General features: G+C 47.8%; 1 protein-coding gene across 2 annotated transcripts in view; it reads left to right on the top strand.

Moving 5' to 3' along the window:
- The first annotated feature begins 294 nt into the window (after positions 1-294).
- Positions 295-18,312, top strand: part of LOC141748326 (vascular endothelial growth factor receptor kdr-like) — a 136,711-nt gene continuing 118,693 nt past the window's right edge. For both annotated transcript variants that reach the window (XM_074600204.1, XM_074600203.1), the window contains exon 1: positions 295-1,168. In XM_074600204.1, the coding sequence (XP_074456305.1) occupies positions 1,105-1,168 (64 nt within the window). In that variant the 5' untranslated portion in view covers positions 295-1,104. The remainder of the gene's footprint in view (positions 1,169-18,312) is intronic.

Raw genomic sequence — 18,312 nt, 5'->3', positions numbered from 1 at the left:
CCTTGGGGGAAGCGGGGCAGGACTGGGGGAGATGTTGCCACCTGATGCCCACGCAGCTCCGGCTTTGCAGGGACAGGCGATGCTGGCAGGCAGCGGGAGACAACTCGCCTCGTTTCTTTGCCCCATCTCAGGCAGCAGCAGCAGCAACAGGAAATCCAGGAGCTCTGTGAAATGACAGGGAGGGAGGGAGAGAGAGTGAAGTCCCCTTGCCTCGGCTGGTGACGTCTCTCCTTCCTCCTTTTTTTTTTTTTTTTTTTCCTGTCCCTATAAAGAATCTCGAGCTCACATCAAACTTCCCTGCGAAAGGCAACCAAACCCAGAGGGGTGGGGGAAAAGGGAGAGAGAACCCCCAAAGGCAAGCTCCGGCCATGCCCAAGCCCTGCTGCCTGCCTGCTGCCCGTCCCGGCGCGTCCCCCGGCAGGTAGCCAGGCTGGGGGACCTGGAAGCTGCCCCTCGTCCTGCCTCGCAAAACTCCCTGGAGTTGAGAGATTCCTTCTTCCTCCTGATCTCTGCAGCACCTGCACCTCCCTGGATAAATACATCTAAGAGGCTTTTCAGTTTGGCCACCTTATCCCAAACTCCAAGGCAAAAGGACTGATCGGAGCAGCGACTCACTGACTGGAGGAAACTTTTTGCCAAACTTTTCTGGTGTTTCGCTCTGCTTTTTAACTCCTTGAGTTACTCCGCACCACCCAGCCGGGCTGGGGAGCCCTCTCCTAACCCTCCCTCCCCAGGCACCCTGTGAATTAGAAAAGCAGGGGGAAGCGAGGAATAAAGTTATTGAGAAAAGAGGGGGTGGGTGTGTGAAGAAAAAAAAAAAGCACCTCGAGAAGAAAAGAAGGAAAACAAAATCTGCAAGCCCAAGGATGAAGCGGTGAACGGAAAGAACAATTTAACTGGAATCAACAAGTGGGAACTTCTGCACGCCTTGTTCTTCCCCTCCCTGCCCGCCCTCCAGCCCGCCGGCTTTCCGAAACTTTCTTACTGGAAAGAAAACTTGTCCCGGTTTGCGGAACTCTCCCCTCTTTGCTCCTTCACAAGGGATATAGCTGTCATCACACACAACATCTCCCCCCCCCCAACACACACGTCAAGGCACCGGCGATGCTCCCCAGGGCGAGCGCTGCCCTGGCCGTCTATGCCCTTCAGGGGCTGCTCCTGATGCACGGTAAGACACGGGGCGGGGGGGTGGTTTTCTCCTTCTTCCCCCCTTTCCCCCCCCATTCCCGGTGCTCCCACTGGGATCTGTGGGGTCGCTCGGGTCGGCGGGAGGCGGGGGGGGGGGGGGACGCGGAGAGCCGCGGACCCGCGGCTCTCCGCGTCCCCCCCCCCCCCCGCCTCCCGCCGACCCGAGCGGTTCCGGGGATTCCTCCCCGTTTTTCCACCCGCCGTTCTGATTTTTTCGGGATCTGGTTAAGCGTAAGGATTGTGCTGGATTGTCGCGCCCTTCCCGTTGTGAGACGGGCTGTTATTCGCAGGGGAATTCCTTCTGACAGTAATGATGATTATTTATTCTTTTATTAATTTTTTTATAATTTTTTTTTTTTTTTTGGATAGCGAATGTATTTCACCGTGTTGCTTCTTTAGCATACCATAATCTAGCCGTAGTTTAATAGCAAGAGGATAGCTTCTGGAAACACTGCGGAGCATCGCTGTCCTTGATTTTCTTGGATTCATTCAGGGGTTTAATGTATTCCTGCTGCAGAAAGGAATTGATTGGCAAGCACTAGCCCCAGTGCGTTTCCCGTAGCCCCTGCAGTACCTTCCCCACCGTTACCTACAGAACAAATAGAAGCATAGAATCACAGAATCACAGAATAGTTTGGGTGGGAAGGGACCTTTAAAGGCCACCTAGTCCAACCCCCCCTGCCATGAGCAGGGACATCTTCAACTAGATCAGGTTGCTCAGAGCCTCGTCCAACCTGACCTGGAATGTTTCCAGGGATGGGGCATCAACTCTGGGCAACCTGGGCCGGTGTTTCACCACCCTCAGTGTAAAAAACTTCTTCCTTGTATCTAGTCTAAATCTTCCCTCTTTTAGTTTAAAATCACTACCCCTTGTCCTATCGCAACAGGCCCTGCTGAGAAGTTTGTCCCCATCTTTCTTATAAGCCCCCTTTAATTACTGAAAGGCTGCAATAAGGTCTCCCCGGAGCCCTCTCCTCTCCAGGCTGAAATAGCCTGAGATTGTGCTCCAAAGGGCTTGTCCACCTTTTCCCAAAAAACCTGAGGCAGCAAACCGTAGGTAAAAAGGAGCCCCTCCCTCCTCCACAGAAACCCTACTGACCCATGGTAGCAGTGTCCCAGTTAGCCCCGGAGAAGGCAGTCCCGCACCACGCTGGCCACCGGTACCCACACCCTGAGCTGCACCTGGGCCATAGGAAGCTCGCGCAGCCCTCGGAGAATTCCCTCGGAGAATTCCCGCGATGTGCTCCATCTGGCTGACACGTGCGCGAGCAGCCAGCTGCACGCTGCCGTACTTGTAATGGCTGCACAGGCTGGAGAAGTTGCCCGTAGAAGGCACATCACCAGAAAGCCAGCGTGATTTCCCCAAGGGCATAAATCACCACAGACTTTGATGGATCAGAGAGAGGTAATACCGAGTCTTTGGCAGAAGGGAGAAAGTGTGTCTGGCCACAAATGTTCTGGGGCTGCCGGATGAAGCGGAGCACAGTGCGATTGTTACTGAGGAGGGGGGTGAAAAGCCTGGCTGGAGATGTCACCCACATTTCAGGGCTGACTTGGGTCCTTTCTTACTAGTTTACTTGCTTAATAATTTTGGTCCTAATAACTTTGGAATTTGGTCCAGATTCACTTTCCCATCAGTGCCAGGCACAGAGAAGGCAATGTCCACATCCTGTGGCAAAGAAAGGAAGGCAGGCACATCGCTAACTGTCCCTGGAGGCACAGGCTGATGATGGATTTGGAAGCAGCATTATGGATGTCAGACCTTTGTCCGTCATTAGGAAAAGATAATATGTTAGCACAGGCTCTGTGTGCCCTAATTAGGCTGGAAGCCAAAGCGAAACAGGGCCAGGAAGTTGGAAGATTCTTGATAGCACTGATGTTATTGAGGTATTAACTCCTCAGTCACCTTTCCCTCAAAGTTCATCTCCAGCAATGAGTTCAATGAAACTCTGTTTGACCTCCCAAGGCACTAGAGGCACAGGTCTATTCTGCAGGCTGTAAGTTAAACCTTCTCTGGGATCTCTGGGGTCAAAAAAATTAACTTTCCTGTGAGGGTGGCAGAGCCCTGGCACAGGCTGCCCAGAGAGGCTGGGGACTCTCCATCTCTGGAGACATTCCAAACCCTGCCTGGACGCGTTCCTGTGCCACCTGCTCTGGGTGACCCTGCTCTGGCAGGGGGTTGGAGGGGATGATCTCCAGAGGTCCCTTCCCACCCCTGCCAGTCTGTGATTCTGTGAAAATTAGGCAGAGCTGTGCTGAAGAGGCTGACCCTGATTCAAATCCAAACAATTTCATCTGCAATGCAGATAGAAGATCTGTGAAAGACATTCGGTACCTGAGGTGCTGAGTGAGGGCAGTGCAGCCGCCCGGCCGAGGGACACCTTCCCTTGCGCAAGTGAAAGGACAATCTCTGAGCTCGTACCAAGCCCTGGCAAAGCAGCCCGAGCGCCCGCTCCTTCTGTGGCAGCCGATCGCTACCACTCTCTCGTTCCCTCCTGTGTGCTGCTCAGCAGCTGGCCAGGGCTGCCGAGGTGCCGCGGATGCCAGCGACAGGAGTTAACCACGGCCATTAAATTCATCCAGATCAAGGGATGGTCTCCTTTAGAGAATTCCTAACTTTCCTGGCGCTTTCAGTCCTTGGGGGTGTTTAGCAGGTTGAAGAGACCATGGAAACATCATCCCAATAATTTCCTGTCTTATTATAGAACACAGCTTCAAAATATTTTAAGCATCTTTCTTTACATTTCCTAAGACAGTTCTACAGGTATCATTAAATTTCCAGCTTCTTTTTGCTTATTACACAGCTTACGTTCAACTCCTTAGAGTACCAGTTAGGGTCTTTCTGCTCAAAACTTTGGATGTAGTAATTATTGTGCAGATGCCAACAGCTGGCACATGTTTTAGGTATGGAGTGGGTTGGTTAAAAACCAGCCCTCTAAAAACAATCTGGGATGAATGTTTGACACTAGCAACACCTAATATGAAAAAATTAGTATCTTTTACCCCCGGACATCATCATCAAGAAGTTTTTAATATATGAGCAATCCAAATAGCTTTTCAGGTATTGAGTAAACTCAGTAATTTCACTGATTTAATACCAGAAAACAAATGAGGTTTAAGAATAAAAACTAGGTCCTGCCGGGTTGCTTTGAAATTAAAGCAAGTTTGAAATTGAAATTTTTTTTTTTTTTCATTTTGCAACCTCTTCTACAAGTAGAATATACTAGGGTGGGCAATTTAGCTTGCTAACATCTATATTTAATTTTTACAATGTATGCGTAGCTAAGGCTAAAGCGTCAGGAGCCTGGAGTCCCCCTGCTTTGCCGGCCGGGAGGCTCACTGCGTGTAGCCGGGACGCCTGCGGGCTCAGGGATGCGCCGGTGCAAATCAGAGGGATGAAGGGTACGGTCTTGCCTGTCTCTGAGGCACTCGGTGCTGGAAAGCCGAGCACTGGAGAGCTGACAATCTGGGCTGTCGATCAGTTCTAGTAAACCAAAAACGTCCCTCTTAATTGGTGTTATTCCTAAACGTTTGCTTTACTGTGGGAAAATGTTATAAAAAGCAGAGAAGACTTTTTTTAAGATTGTGATATATGAGCCTCCTGCCTGAAGCTGCCACATTCAAAACCAACTGGAAATCTCTTTACCCTAATTCATCCATTTAAGGCAAGGCAAAAAATTTAAAGTATTTCTGAATACTCCCTGAACTTCTAAAAAACAGCATCGTACCCAAAAGAATACTGGGAATACAAACCAGATTGTTTGTTGGAGGTTTCTGTTGTTACAACTTACAATCTTTTCTTTAAAAATTAAAAAAAAGTACCTACTGGCGCACATTTGCCCATTGGTCTGCTAATACCTAGCGATAAGAGCAACGAGGTACGTTTGAGTTACCTCTGTTCTTTCATATGTTTTCTGAATTGTTCATTTTATGAAGTATTTGGACAAAGCAATAGCTCAATCTACTTCAGTTGGAAGTAATATATCAAGTTGGGCTGACTATATAATATTTATGTTGCCAGTAGGTTTATGCACGAGGGCAAAAGGTTTCCAGCCGCCACAGGAGATTTCCTAGGTACAGTCAGGGGTAGGTGGTCTGTGGTTTTCGCAAGTTTGTCTTCCAAATTGCCAGTGCAGTTTGAAAGAGGGTGAAAATCAGCCCTGCGCCATATACATTCTGAGATGAATCTCGTCTTTTCGCTTCCAAAGACATTTGCAAAGTATATGTATATGCAGCGAGAGTCACTGGCTCATCAGCAAAGGACAGGACGAACAAAGCCGCTGCTTTCAGTTTACATTGCAAAACAGTTTTGGGGGCAGCAACAGCAACCTGCATTTTGTAAAACTACACGGGAAATTTCCAGGAGGCAGCGTTTGACTTTCAGAGCGAGTACGAGAAGGACGCTGAGGCTGAGCCCTACCGAGCTGCACAGCCTTAGTTTGATGGTTCCTCCGATCAGCCTTGCTCCGCCTTTCGTTTTTGCTCTAAACCAGCCTGATGTCATTGGAATGGGAATTACAAGTGGAAGTAATTAAAAGATGTTTGGAATATCTAAACAACAGCTAGGAACAAAATAGATCCGTCCCTAGTGTTTTCCTTCAGAAACCGGCTCAGATGACTGGCAGGACATGAAGGCTTCTCAGTGCCGGCCAACACGTTTCTCTTCCTCCGGTCCTCACCTTCGGACAGAGCATCTCACTGCACTCAAGTCACAGTGGCCAAAAATAAAATTAGCTACCTAAATAAGCTGACATAAAACGTGTGTCATAGAGAACCGATCTCCTCACCCAGTTAGGCACTTCTCTAATTTTTCTTTTTAAGGCCACAGAGAAAATAGTAGGAGCTGCCAAAATCAACCAGCCAAGGTTGTTATCTGGAAATGGCATTTAATATAAGTGCATGCTTGAAGCTCGCCCCAAGGAGCAGAACTTTAGCAGCAGAGAGCTCGCAATCATCAGAAGCAAGGCGAGATTAGAACAAATCAGGTGAAGCAAGGTTTTCGGTACGAGAGGTGTGACCGTAGAGACTTGTCCGTGAGCCGCTTCCTCAGGTGGGGAAGGAGGAAGGTTCAGAGAAGGCAGGGAGCTGAGCTCACGAGGCCGTGGTGAGCAAAACCGACGGCTGCCCATTTTGTGCAAATTCCTCACTGCCCGAGTGCTGAACACACCTGTGGGGGAACCCCGGCTCACCTCAAACCAGGCTTTAACACCAATTAGGGCCTGAACTAGGCAAATCGTGCGACTGCTTTTACAAGCTGATCACGTCTCCCGCATTCGTCAATAACTAGAATACAAAACGGGAAGGAATCTCTTGGATCAAGTTCAGCCCCCACTTCACAGAGCTGAACCTGGAGCGATGGTGCTTTTCCGTGCCGTAGCTGAGACGGGGCTTGCAGCGCATGCAGCCGCCGCTGGCGTTGCTCCCCGTATACCCGCGTGCCCGCCTCAGCTCTGTGCTTTCAAAGGCTTTGGAAATATAAGCAGCAAATTCGCATACCGAGCGCTGCTGAGCCACTGCCCTGTGCCAGCGTTGTTAGCTTTGGTACTAGGCTGTGATACAGCGTAATACAGCGATGCACTCTGAGGGACAGGGAGTCAGTCTGAGGACTGCTTTTGAGGCAGTCCAGCACCCTCATCTCCAAGTCCTTGGATTAGTCTGTCTTTACAGCACACATTTTTTGTCCTCACTACATCCTACACCCCTCTCCTGCTCTCTTCCTCTTTCCTGGATGTCTCTTAAACTCCCCTCAGGGCTCAGGATTCCTTGAATTTTTACATTAGAAAAAGCCAAGAGGAATTTCTCAGCCTTTCCGTAACAGGCATCTGCACAGTCTCTCTTCCCTTTACCAAAATGAATTTTGCCTTTAAAATTGTGCCCGGTGCAGAGATTTTGGCAAACCAAAGTGGGATTGCCTGAGACCTGCTGCTGAATCTCTGGTTTTCTGCAAGGAGATGCACTAAGTGCTCCTGCTGTACTGAATCGTACAAGAAGCAAATTTTTCATAAGCTCCCGCCCCAATATCTAGAAATGCAGAAGAAGCCACAGCTAGTGCGTGGGGTGTGTGTAACCAGGGTTCGGGGCTTTTGTTGCGGCTCTAAACAGTAAAGATTTTAGCACTGAGGAGTCCTTGAAATTACCCAGCAAGAAGGAAAGAGCCGCGTCTAACCCTTCGCACGACGAAAGGCTGAATGAGCCAGTTTTCCTTTGTGCCCTGCAGGGAATGGCAAAAGCATACGGTCCCCAAGATTTCAAAATTCAGCCAAGAACTAAACTCAGGCCCAGAATGTAAAGGAAATATAGGGACCAGCCTTCTATTTTCAGATCACTTGCCTTTGTCTTCTGCATTTCCACATAGGTTTCCTTAGATCTTCCTGTGTTTTTCTGAACTGTGGGAACATGATTGCCAAGGAAGTAGAGAGGGGAGTTTTCAGCCCTGCTGGGATTGTTCTTGATTTGAGGGTCAAGGAAGCTTGACCTTGTCATTACCTGTTCCATTTTTTACAAAATCTCCATGATTTCTCTAAAACACCTCAGCCAAAATGTTTGCTTCCTTAGAGCCCGCAGCTCAGAAGTCGCACACCTTAAATTCTTCCTTACAGATACACTAAGGTCACTTTGCAGGAAAAGCACCAACCACCATGGGGCTACTTTGCCTATTCCTCTCTAGCTGGGAGTAAAATGGGATTGCTCACAGGGACACTGCACACAAACACACAGCAGCAGCTATTCTGTAAGGCATTCATCCTGTTTGCCATTAACTCATATCTCATTAACTGAAATCGGCGCTGAATACAATAATTTAGGAGTTAAAGCAATTTCCTCCCTGTCCCTAGAAGCCTGCAGCAGGGGATGTGAGTGTGGGGCGTCACAGAATCCCAGTTCTCATCCTCGATTCCCTCGCAGCTACTTTGGCCCTCTGTAGCCATAGGGATCATCCCTGAAAGCTGATACTGAGCCTGGACTTCCCCAGCTTTTGGGTTGGGTTGCGCAGGGGTCGGTTTCAGACCTTTCATGTGCAGATGCCTACGACTGTGTGTCCTCCAGGAGTTATAAAACGTGTTTTTCCCCTCTGCTTCTCCACTTGCTCTTCCAGCTGCCTGAAGCCGGCTCCCCGAGGGGCCGTCACACATGCCCACACAGTAGCTTTTGGAAGCCCTTCTTGTGGGCAATCCTAATTACAATACGCCTTCATACAGGAAACGGCTGTTGGAAGAGATTGCCCAGAACCATTAACAGGAAGGCGCATGCGACTCTGTTTGAAAGGAGGGAAGTAAAGCGCTGTGGATTATCAGTCGCAAACCTCAAGGTCTCTGTCTACTTGCAGAAAAATAAATCCCCCAGGTGCCGTGTTGTCCGGCACTGGGTCACTAGGTACGTCCCCCGCCTCCGCTTAGGGAAGGGGAGCCCCTCCATTCACTGCCGACTCACTCCTGAATTAATACCACCATTGCTAATTGGCAAAGGGAAGGGAAGGGACTTCGTGAGCATCCACTACTGAAAAGCACAGGTACCACTTTGCTCCTTAGCCCATGAGGAATATCAGAAGAAATGATAACACGGCGCGCAGGTGTGGGGCAAAGGGCTTTTCCCAGCTCTCCTTCTGGATGTACCGGAGGCGAGGAAGTTGTATCAGCTCTTGCTGCATGACACAGCAGGACAGAGCTAAACAGCAAATTTGGCTAGTTAAAAGGGCTTTGTGCTGTTACAAGTAAAGGATGATTCAAGCGAATCTAAACAATGATGTCACCCTGAGAACCTTTTAAACACAATTTAAGCTATTACATGGTGTGAACCAGAGGGAATTAGCTAACCTTTTGGCCTGCCACATTTTTTTCTCTTACAAATGGATGATGTCTGGATTATTCTCATTTCATGTTCATACACTTGGGACAAGCTTTGCTCTCAGTTATGTGGGTTTAAAGCTGTAGCTTGGCTGAAGACAATAGCCTGTCTTTGAATTTGCCTTTGTGTGACCGAGAACATTTATTTTATTATGGTTGTTTATACATTTTTTTTGGTAGAATCTCAGTGAGGAAAGAACTGACTGAAAGCCGCTCTCTCGCTGCATGCTTTATAAAGGTAGAGATTTTACCAGTCTCGCTGGAAAATCCCGATTTGGTTTGGATGGGAAAATTCACTGTGAGAAAGCAAAGTAACCTGCTTACTTTGCTACGATGAAGGAAAGCCAGAGTGTGGCCCCCGCACCGAGACTGCAGCAATGTCCAGTTGTGTGAGGCAGCCCCACAACCCCCCCTCTATTCCTCAACGCTCCAGTGTCCGCTCTCACTTCACATTTATTTTGGCTTTGAAGATCCCATTCTGCTAAGCCTCCTGGAGGCTCTCATGCTTAAAACAACTTTCCTTCAGTCCTGGCAAATTTTCTATTGAGTAAGGATGGAGCAACAGCTAAGGGCAGAGAACAGGGTTTGGCCCAATAGGAATTACCACAGAGAGTAATTAATCCTCAGAATCCTATGTCAGCATGAAGCGAGCGGAGCATGCGGTGGGGAGGGATTCCCCGGGGCAGAGCCTCCTCTGGCTGTGATCTCAATGGACTTGGCCCATCTCACTCCGAAAGAGCCGTGCGTTTCTCACAGCTCATCATCCCACTCAGTGATGACTTTTCCAAATATAATGATACCGTGGGTCTCTGGGAAAGTAAGGCCCAGTTGTTACTGTGAAGCCGCTAATGATCCCGTTAACAGTTTTATTACTTAATCCACCAATACATCAGGTTCTGACTTCGTCCAGAAAGGAGAGAAACAAAGTCTTTGGTGTGACGTATTTATAGGTTTGGAATTGCTGCGCTCCCATTTGGGCTGTTTTCTCATGGCGTTCCCACCAAGTCAAATAAACACGGGTAGCTTCATTCTCTGGGTCAATTTGGGCAATTTCACCTTGTCCTAATGAAAGAGAAGCGCAGCTCAAAACAAAGACCCAGTATGGGACGACTCCTGGGATGAAGGAACTGCCTGGGGAAGGTGAATTCAGGGCGGCAGCAGGCTGCTGAGCAGGGGATGTCAAAGGTCACCCCCACCTGGCTCCAGGCAGAAAATTCTATCATGACATTTGAAGGAGGATGTACACAAGGCTGATTTCTTCTTCTTGGTATTATGGAGACATGGGAATATCCTGACCTGTAGACTTTTCAAGCAGAAAGGCCAGCAGAGTTGGTTGTTTATACGCTATGGCTTACATCAGAAGAGCACTGTTAGACTAGAAAGAGGAGGTAGAAAGACGCTCTAAAAGAAATTTGGGGGTTCACAATATATTAATTGGACTGTGATCTTTATACCAAGGATAAATATATTTGGTATAAATCAGCCACATACTTTGCCTTTTTTATTGTTGTTTACTTTGCATTTGAAATGTAATGTTCAAACATACACGGAGAAATGCCATTACTAATTTCATTTAATAAATCGTGAAGTAGCGTGCCTTCTTCCGGTTACTGAAGTTGATCTCTGTTGAATTTTGTGCGTAACTATGATTGCTATTAACATTGAGTTACTAACCTTCTTTTCCTAATGTACTATCCAGCACGTCAGAGCTGGTATACAACATCATCTAGGGCAGGCAGCCACAGCAGGCACTACGACGTCCCACAAGTCTACAAGCGCAGACTAATGCTCCCAAGAGAAAGGCCCTCCTTTTCCCATCCCAAGAATACGTGCACAATTGGGTTTAACATTCTTCATGACAGTTATCTTCAGCTTTCTGGAGGGTTTCTGGCAGAAGGACAAAAGAAGAGGAAAGGAGGCAGTTTTGTCTGGATATAAATCTCAGTTTTCATTTGCCAAACCTGGCCTGCACTTTTGAGAAAATCAGGGCAGTAAAGCTGAAAATTCTGTGCTCAAAGTGGGATTAATGGAAAAGCTAAAACTGAGCTAGTTTTGATTTCCATGGAGTAGAGTTTGCATAGCTGCTGTTCAAGGCCATTTGCTCTTCCACTGTACAATACCACAGTCTCACTGTACTTTAAAACACTAATGTAGACTTGTGAATGCTATATGGATTTGTGTCGGGCACTGAGCGATGCAACTTTGAGATTCTGCCTCTCTGTCTATCTGTGCCTGAGACGTCCCTCAGTCTGACCACTTGACCTAAAAATTTTGGACTCAATATCCTCCTGATTTAACTGATCTTGTTTTCAAGATAGCTTACGTTAAAAAAGATAAAGGTGTCTTTCAGGAACAGGCAGCTATTGCTGGGGAAAACAGGAACAATCATTGTAAGATAAACGACTGGGTAGGATCAGTTTGGCCAGAAACAGGAGACACAAAGCTGACAGCGTGAATCAGATTCATTTGGAAACGCAACTACTTGGTCCAGGGTCTGCAAGTGCCTTGTGTGGCTCCCAGCGCCTGTGCAGTACTGCGGAATCTCCTTTAGGGGCTGGTTTGCTGCATAAAAAGAGCCACTGAAGATTTTCTCCTTGTGCAGAGCGGGGTTAGAGGGATGTGCGTTCACACAGACATGGTGCTGTCACTACCCCTTTCCTCAGGTGGCTGCTTCTTTCCTGGGTCACACCTAGTGTGACCTCACTTTGTAATCGAGAAGGTAGAAACCTCCGTATCGCTGAACTAGCCCTTTTCCTGAACTAAAGGGCAAGCATGATCTTCAATCCAGAGTCCAGTGCTTGTTGATCTGTATGAGGGAAATACCGAAGGCTTTATTCTATGACTCTGGGATTGCTATTACAGGTCCTGGATATTTCTGATAGAGTGGTTAAAGTCTTTCTATGCATTTCTTTTGCATCCTTGGAACAGCAATGATAGTTAAGATTGACATCATTAAAGCCATCACCATTATGGTTCAGGATAAAGACTTCACCTTGATGAATCGGGTAGCTAATGCTTTGCAGAGCCATTGCTTCAGGCTGCTGATTCTTTAATTCCCAGACTGACCAATATATCTGGCCTTGTCTGGTGTCACCATACGCAGCCTCCTTAAATTTAGATCTAAGCTAACCAGACTTAAAAAGAGACAGTAAAAGGGGTTAAAGAGCATCATTAGGAGAGCCCAGAACAGCCTAATTCCTCAGTCATCTTTCTTGTTTTAAAATACCTTCTACTTATCTCGGTTCTGCTCTCGACATCTGCCAGTAGTGAAAGCAAAGCAGTGGCACTTGGGCGTGGTGGGATGTAAGGCGGGTACCTCAGACGCTGGGCTCCTTGCAGTGTATTTGATAAAGGGATCGAGAGGAATTCTCAGCATACGCAGGGCAAAGGTCTCTCTTGAGCTCTTTCATTTAATGGTCGAAGTGATGTCCTTTTGTGTGTATTGTACTGCTAGCCTTTGAAAGGCTGCCTTTTTGTTTTGATTCTATATTGTTCCAAGTTAAATAGTAGGAAAAGAGAAATCTCTGCCACCATAACATTCTCTTATAGATCTATTCATTATAGAGCCCGAGAGGAAACTGAGAGTCCCCTGGACAATGGTCCGGTATACAAATGAGCATACATTAACTTTCTGTGGCTGTATAGTTCATTTTGGCTGCATTTCCTTTACATTCTAAGGAACACGAATTCAGGCATAATTTGGTTTGATGTCTTCCTCCGCCTTGAACTGTTGTCTTGTTAGACATACTGCACATCAAGCAGCTTCTCTGCAGCCCAGGCCTGAGGTGGAAATGCTGCAGCAGAGGTGGGGTGCCTTGGGGGATGCTTTTGGAGTGAGTGGGAGGACCAGGAGCGGAGGAGACCAGGCCAGGTCTGTGAGTTTTGGCTGAACTGGGGGATGGATGCTGGGGCAATGCTGGCCAGATGCCATGCTCCGACCAACAAGGATGTCAGTTGGGTTGGACACAAGCCGTGGTGTTGAAGTAACTCAGCTTTCGTCCCCTGTCCTTTGACAGACACCTTGGGGGAGCTCACTTGGGGCGCATCAGCAATGGCTTTGGCAGCAATGGCTTTGGCAGCACCAGAAGAGGGGCTGCAGCAGGGTATGACACAGGAACTCCCAGAATATCTATATGGGAAATGGCTGATGCAATTACAGCTGTGTTCACTGCGCTAATTACTGCGGACGCTGTGCTCAGCACCACAGCTCAGTTGCTGCATGAACTGCTTGTAGGTACCACCCAAACCTCTAGGCTTTGGGCGCTTCAGCATTGCATTCCTCTCTGCAGCACAGGTATGTTTTCTGCTTTTGTGCTTCTGCTCTTCTTCTGTGAATGAGGGAGATTAGCACTTCCCTTCCTCCCTGGAGGGATGGGGCGATAAATGTTTTGAAGAGAAAAAGCAGCTCAGGAACTGCAGCAGATTTACTTCACCTTTCACTTCCATCACCAGGGAAAAAGCCACTTGAAGCTACAAAGATACTGAGGCATTTAAGGTTGTTAAGGATTAGGACTGGGATACCGTGAGCTGCCAGAAATGAATCTCTCCCCCGTCCTCCAGACAGACTTCTACAGAACTCGGGTTTGGCTGGTGCTCTTTTGCACTGACATGTCATGCTCGCACTTACTTTGCGTGGAACGGAGCCAAGCAGATGAAAAAGATTAGAGACTAGATCAGTCATTGTTACCCTGCCTTCTGCAGACAGCTTTGCAGGGTCTGAGGAGTGTGACGCCCACCTCTGCAACGCTGCCCGTCCCATCCAAAAGGAGTGTCCCACACCCCACCCCCAGCTAACGCTGGCTTGCGGGTCCCGCACAGGGCCCGGGTACCCCCCGGTGCGGGGCAGTGATGCACAGGGCTTGCAAGGCTACAGTTTCTCTTGAATTTCTTTTAAAGCGGCACCTTCCTCAGCCTCTTGGCCCACACATGTGCGGTGGGCCGCTAGTTTCCTCGGAGGAATAATGAAGCACAAACACACACACATGCACACATACACAGGTGCAAACGAATGCAGTGTCACTCTAATCGCAACTATATTCCAAAAAGCCTCTTAGTTTTCACTCCGACTGTGTCTTCTGGCACAGAGAAATTTGCAAAGCTAATTTTCAGCTCCTGTCTAATGGATTCCCCTGCTGAGTGTCTGTTACAGTTAAAGGATTCCAGATTGAGAGTTTGTTCTCATCTCCCCTGTGCACGTCTATGTTGGAGGTACTTCTTGGAGAGCTGGTTAATGAGCCTGGAGTGCGACCGAGTGTTTGTGCTGACGTTCAGGGGCAGTTCCTCCTCCTCCGTGGAGGAAGGCAGCCCTCACACCCTCACAGCCCATTTGTTTTCGTACTGTTTCACCCCAGTAGAGAGAAGGTGATTATAGGTATCAGACCGTGCAAGGGAATATTGGATTTATCAAAGTCGAGAAGCGAAAGGAGAAATCCCCGTCGGTAGGAGCTCGCTTGTTTTAGAACTTGCACGCTTTTTGGGAGGAGGAAAGAGCTGCGGTTGAGCAGCACAAAGCAAGGGCTCAAAATACCCTGTTGCACTCGTTTTCCTCCCTGTCCCCTGTGCATTTCCCACTGGCCACCCCCAGAGGAGAGGGCGCTGCCACCCACACCAGACATTGACCAGTGCCAGCTCCTCCCAGCCCCTGCAGGAACCGAAGAGAGCCTTTCCCTGGCTGATCCTGCAGCCCAGCACAGAACAACTTGGAGCCAATTTACTTGAGCTCTAATTCCTGCCGAGCTGCAGGCTTCCTGTATGACCTTAAGTAAGATACTTATCTTATCTGTCTTCAGTTTCCAGCAGTATATAATAGCAATTCCTTACCAACCTCACAAACATATTGCAAGGTTAAATCCCTTTGTAAGCCATCTCGCAACTAATCTTAGAAATGCAGACTGTTATGATTATTATTATTATTATTGCCATTTTGGCACTGTCCTTTCTCAGCCATGGTGCTTTTGCTATGACATCTGCACCTACCCAACCCTACAGCTAAGGTTTAAGTATCAGTTCCCACAGAAGATTTTCTCATTTTCGGGCACAGTGTATTGGATCTTCACCCCCAAAGACCCTTAGAGGGTGAGCATAGCCATGCGGAAAACAAAAGATGAACGGCGCACACACACACGCACACACACACAAACAAGACAACCCATTTCATGCATCTTCTTTTCTTGTACCTAGAGACCAAACCTCTAAAGCTTATTGTAATATTGGTTAAGATTTTGTCTTGAGGAAGGGGTGGGAAGAAGGACAAAAAGAGACATTGTTCCTCTTTGGAACGTGTTTTGTTTTTCCCAAGCAGCTGGCCAGGCAGATCTTTAAGTATTTACTTTAAGTACACGTTTCTTTCTCCAGCAGGTACAAAGACATCTCTTCTGGGGCATCTTGGTAGGGCAGAAGCCAACAGGACAAAAGGAGCCCAGGAAGGGTCAGCGCCGGAGCTGGGCACTGTGTAGGGTTAGGGTGAGGCTCAGGGTTGGGGCTGGGGTTCGGATTAGGGTCAGGATTGGGGTTCGGATTAGGATAAGGGTCAGGGTTGGGGCTGGGGTTAGGGTCAGGGATGGGTTTAGGCTTGGGGTTAGCGTTAGGACTGCCTGAGCGTGAGTGGGGTTGCAAAGGGGACGCCAAAGGAAGAAGGGGGCTCCAAGTCTCCGGGAATGAAGTGAGCAGGAGGCAGGGAAGACAGAAGCCTATAGTACAGAAAGATGCCCCAGGAACCAAAATGTCTCACTGCAGATCTGCGTGGTGGTTTCTGGAGGGTGAGGGAGGTCTGAAGGTGCGCTGGCCATGCCTGGCTGCTGAGGGAGAAGTCTGCCTGCCCCACAGAACAACTGTCACAGACACCTCTCAGTGTCAAAAGACCAGGGACTGGATGGGGTTACGGATGGTGGTTGTCACAAATTCCTTACTTACCCTGGAACAAAGTACATACGTGAAGCCATCCCAGAAAGGCTACTAAACACTTAGCACTTCTTCAGCCACTGCTTTCGATAGATGTGACCAATAATCTGGCTCTTTTCACGTGTAGTTAAGCCATCTAAAAAAGATCAAATTGTTGAAGAGGTAGAAAGTTGATCTTCACCTCCAAGGCTAAACTAGAGTTACAATTGCTTAATCTCTTACCGAGCCGTTTCTCTCACTTAAAAGGGAACAGCATAAATGAGTTTTCACTGGAATATGCTACCCTTGCATTTCAATTAAGATGAAAAAATATAGGTAAAACAAAATACCTGGGCATTATCAGTTTTCATGGCTATTATTCTATTTGTCAGCTGAGGCAATCCATTTGCTGCGTGAACTGCAGTGCTAAGGGTACGGTATCTTTGTGCTCAAAAGCAACATATTCCCAAGCATGTTGTCTTTGGCATGGCCAATATTTTATCTGCCAGAGCCAACGTTAATGAAAAATTCCTGAAAAATTCCACATTTCAACACAGCAACACTCTGATGGGAATAACAATCTCTTCTGACCTCGTTCAAAAGCAGATATCGGGCTGGATACAAAATAGGGAGGTATTCCAGAACCCCACTACCCAGGACTTTGGGTACTTTGTGCTAAGTTTGTGATGCTTGCCTGCCTTTATCAGTGATATCAAGGCTGTCAGGTTGCGTAGTCCCCATAGTACCTGCATCCAAAATCAGCATTTCTTGGAACAGATGTGCATGCAGTCAGAAACACTGGGTTGGTGAAACTAAGAACTGCCTTCCAGTTCTGTTGCACAACAGTCTCATCTCTTTGAAATGTTCAGAGCGATGCAGCAACTTTATAATGAGACCGTGTCTGTATAGAAGTGGGTTTTCCCTTCTGGGACAATGCTGGTGAAGACATGACTCTTTTTGATGTGGGCGGTAGGAATATTTGTGATCCATTACAGTCAACGTTAGCCTAGATGATTTGTAATATCTGGGCTCATCTCCCCATTGCATCGGACAGTATGGAAAACTAAGGTCAAGCAAATAAAGCTGTGAAATAGAAGCCCAGTGATAAGTAAGGTGGCCTTAAATCACTGTCACTGGCTGCAAAGTGACAGTGCAGGGAAATGGAAGGGACTAGTTTACTTTGATTTGCATGGCTGGAGTTCACGCAGTCAGTCATTCCGTACTTTTGTTGTAAGCAGGATAGTACTAGATGTTAACTGGCACATGGGCTGTAACACAATGAAATCACTGACTGGAACACGAGAAGAGCCACCCTGAACTTCTCCTTCAGTCCCTTCACTTGCGCCTTGCACAGCCAGACCGTCCTCCCTGCTCTGAGAAGGCTTCTTGTCGAGGCCATCCCTACGATGTGGGCAGGACAGGCAAGCCAGGGCTGTGGGAATTGTGGAAGATCCCAACATAGGAAGGAGAGGCTGTTCTCAGGAGACCGTGCAACAAAGCTCCGAGGGGCGTGCTGGATTTATTCACGTAGTGTAGGTCCCTCAGTAAGTGGAGAAATAAGTGAGCTTGTCAACAAGCCAGGAAGACCCCATGTATACAGCCTGTCCACGCACTGTCCTCCATCTGAAACCTTTGTGTTATGTGCACATTTTGTGGACCAGAACACAAAGGGCAAAGGAAAATGAAGACTTACAACTACCAAGCATCCAAAGTCCGCTTACTACACACACATGCACACCTGACAAAAGGCAGGGCAAACAGTGTAATTTATTCCCCCGCTGTTGTCACAGTCTGATAGCCTCTACTGTCAACAACCCTCTGCCATGCCCTAGAGACAGCAGAAAGCCTGACAGCACACAGATAAGAGCAGGTGCTAATTTGATGCTGTGGTCCAGCACATAGACACAATGCTGTGTAAATGCTCAGGTTTCAGCCCCTGGAAGGTCCTCTCTTGCCAAATTCTCCCCTCCTTTGGAAGACTTTTTAAATGGCAGTTGCTCAATCGGCAGCGAGAGCACAGCGCGTTCCCCCTGTGTAGACAAGATCTTTGATGTGCTCGCACTCTGAGCTGCTACCTTTAGTTCAGTTTTAAAGGGGATGCGAAGGGAGGGACAGGTTCTTGCCAATCAGACTTGCCTAAATATTTATCTCTGCTAAAAACAGTTTAGTTTCTGGATTTAGCCCAGGCTTGATTCTGATGAGAGACATCAAACACAATATACATGAATCAGGGACAGCACATCTGGCATTGCCTGTGTGCTGTAGGAACATAAATAAAAGAGCCAGTAAACTCCAGCTGGTGAATTATTTGTACTGCAACAAGGCTGTCAGCTTTCTAATATCACCACCCAGTGAGAAGAGGGTGCCATGAATCACTTGGGGCTGCTCTGTGGTCCCCCGTTGG

The sequence above is a fragment of the Larus michahellis genome, chromosome 9 (assembly GCF_964199755.1).
Source record: "Larus michahellis chromosome 9, bLarMic1.1, whole genome shotgun sequence".
In the NCBI taxonomy this organism is placed as follows: Eukaryota; Metazoa; Chordata; class Aves; order Charadriiformes; family Laridae; genus Larus; species Larus michahellis.
This window is presented reverse-complemented; position numbering and strand designations above follow the sequence as displayed.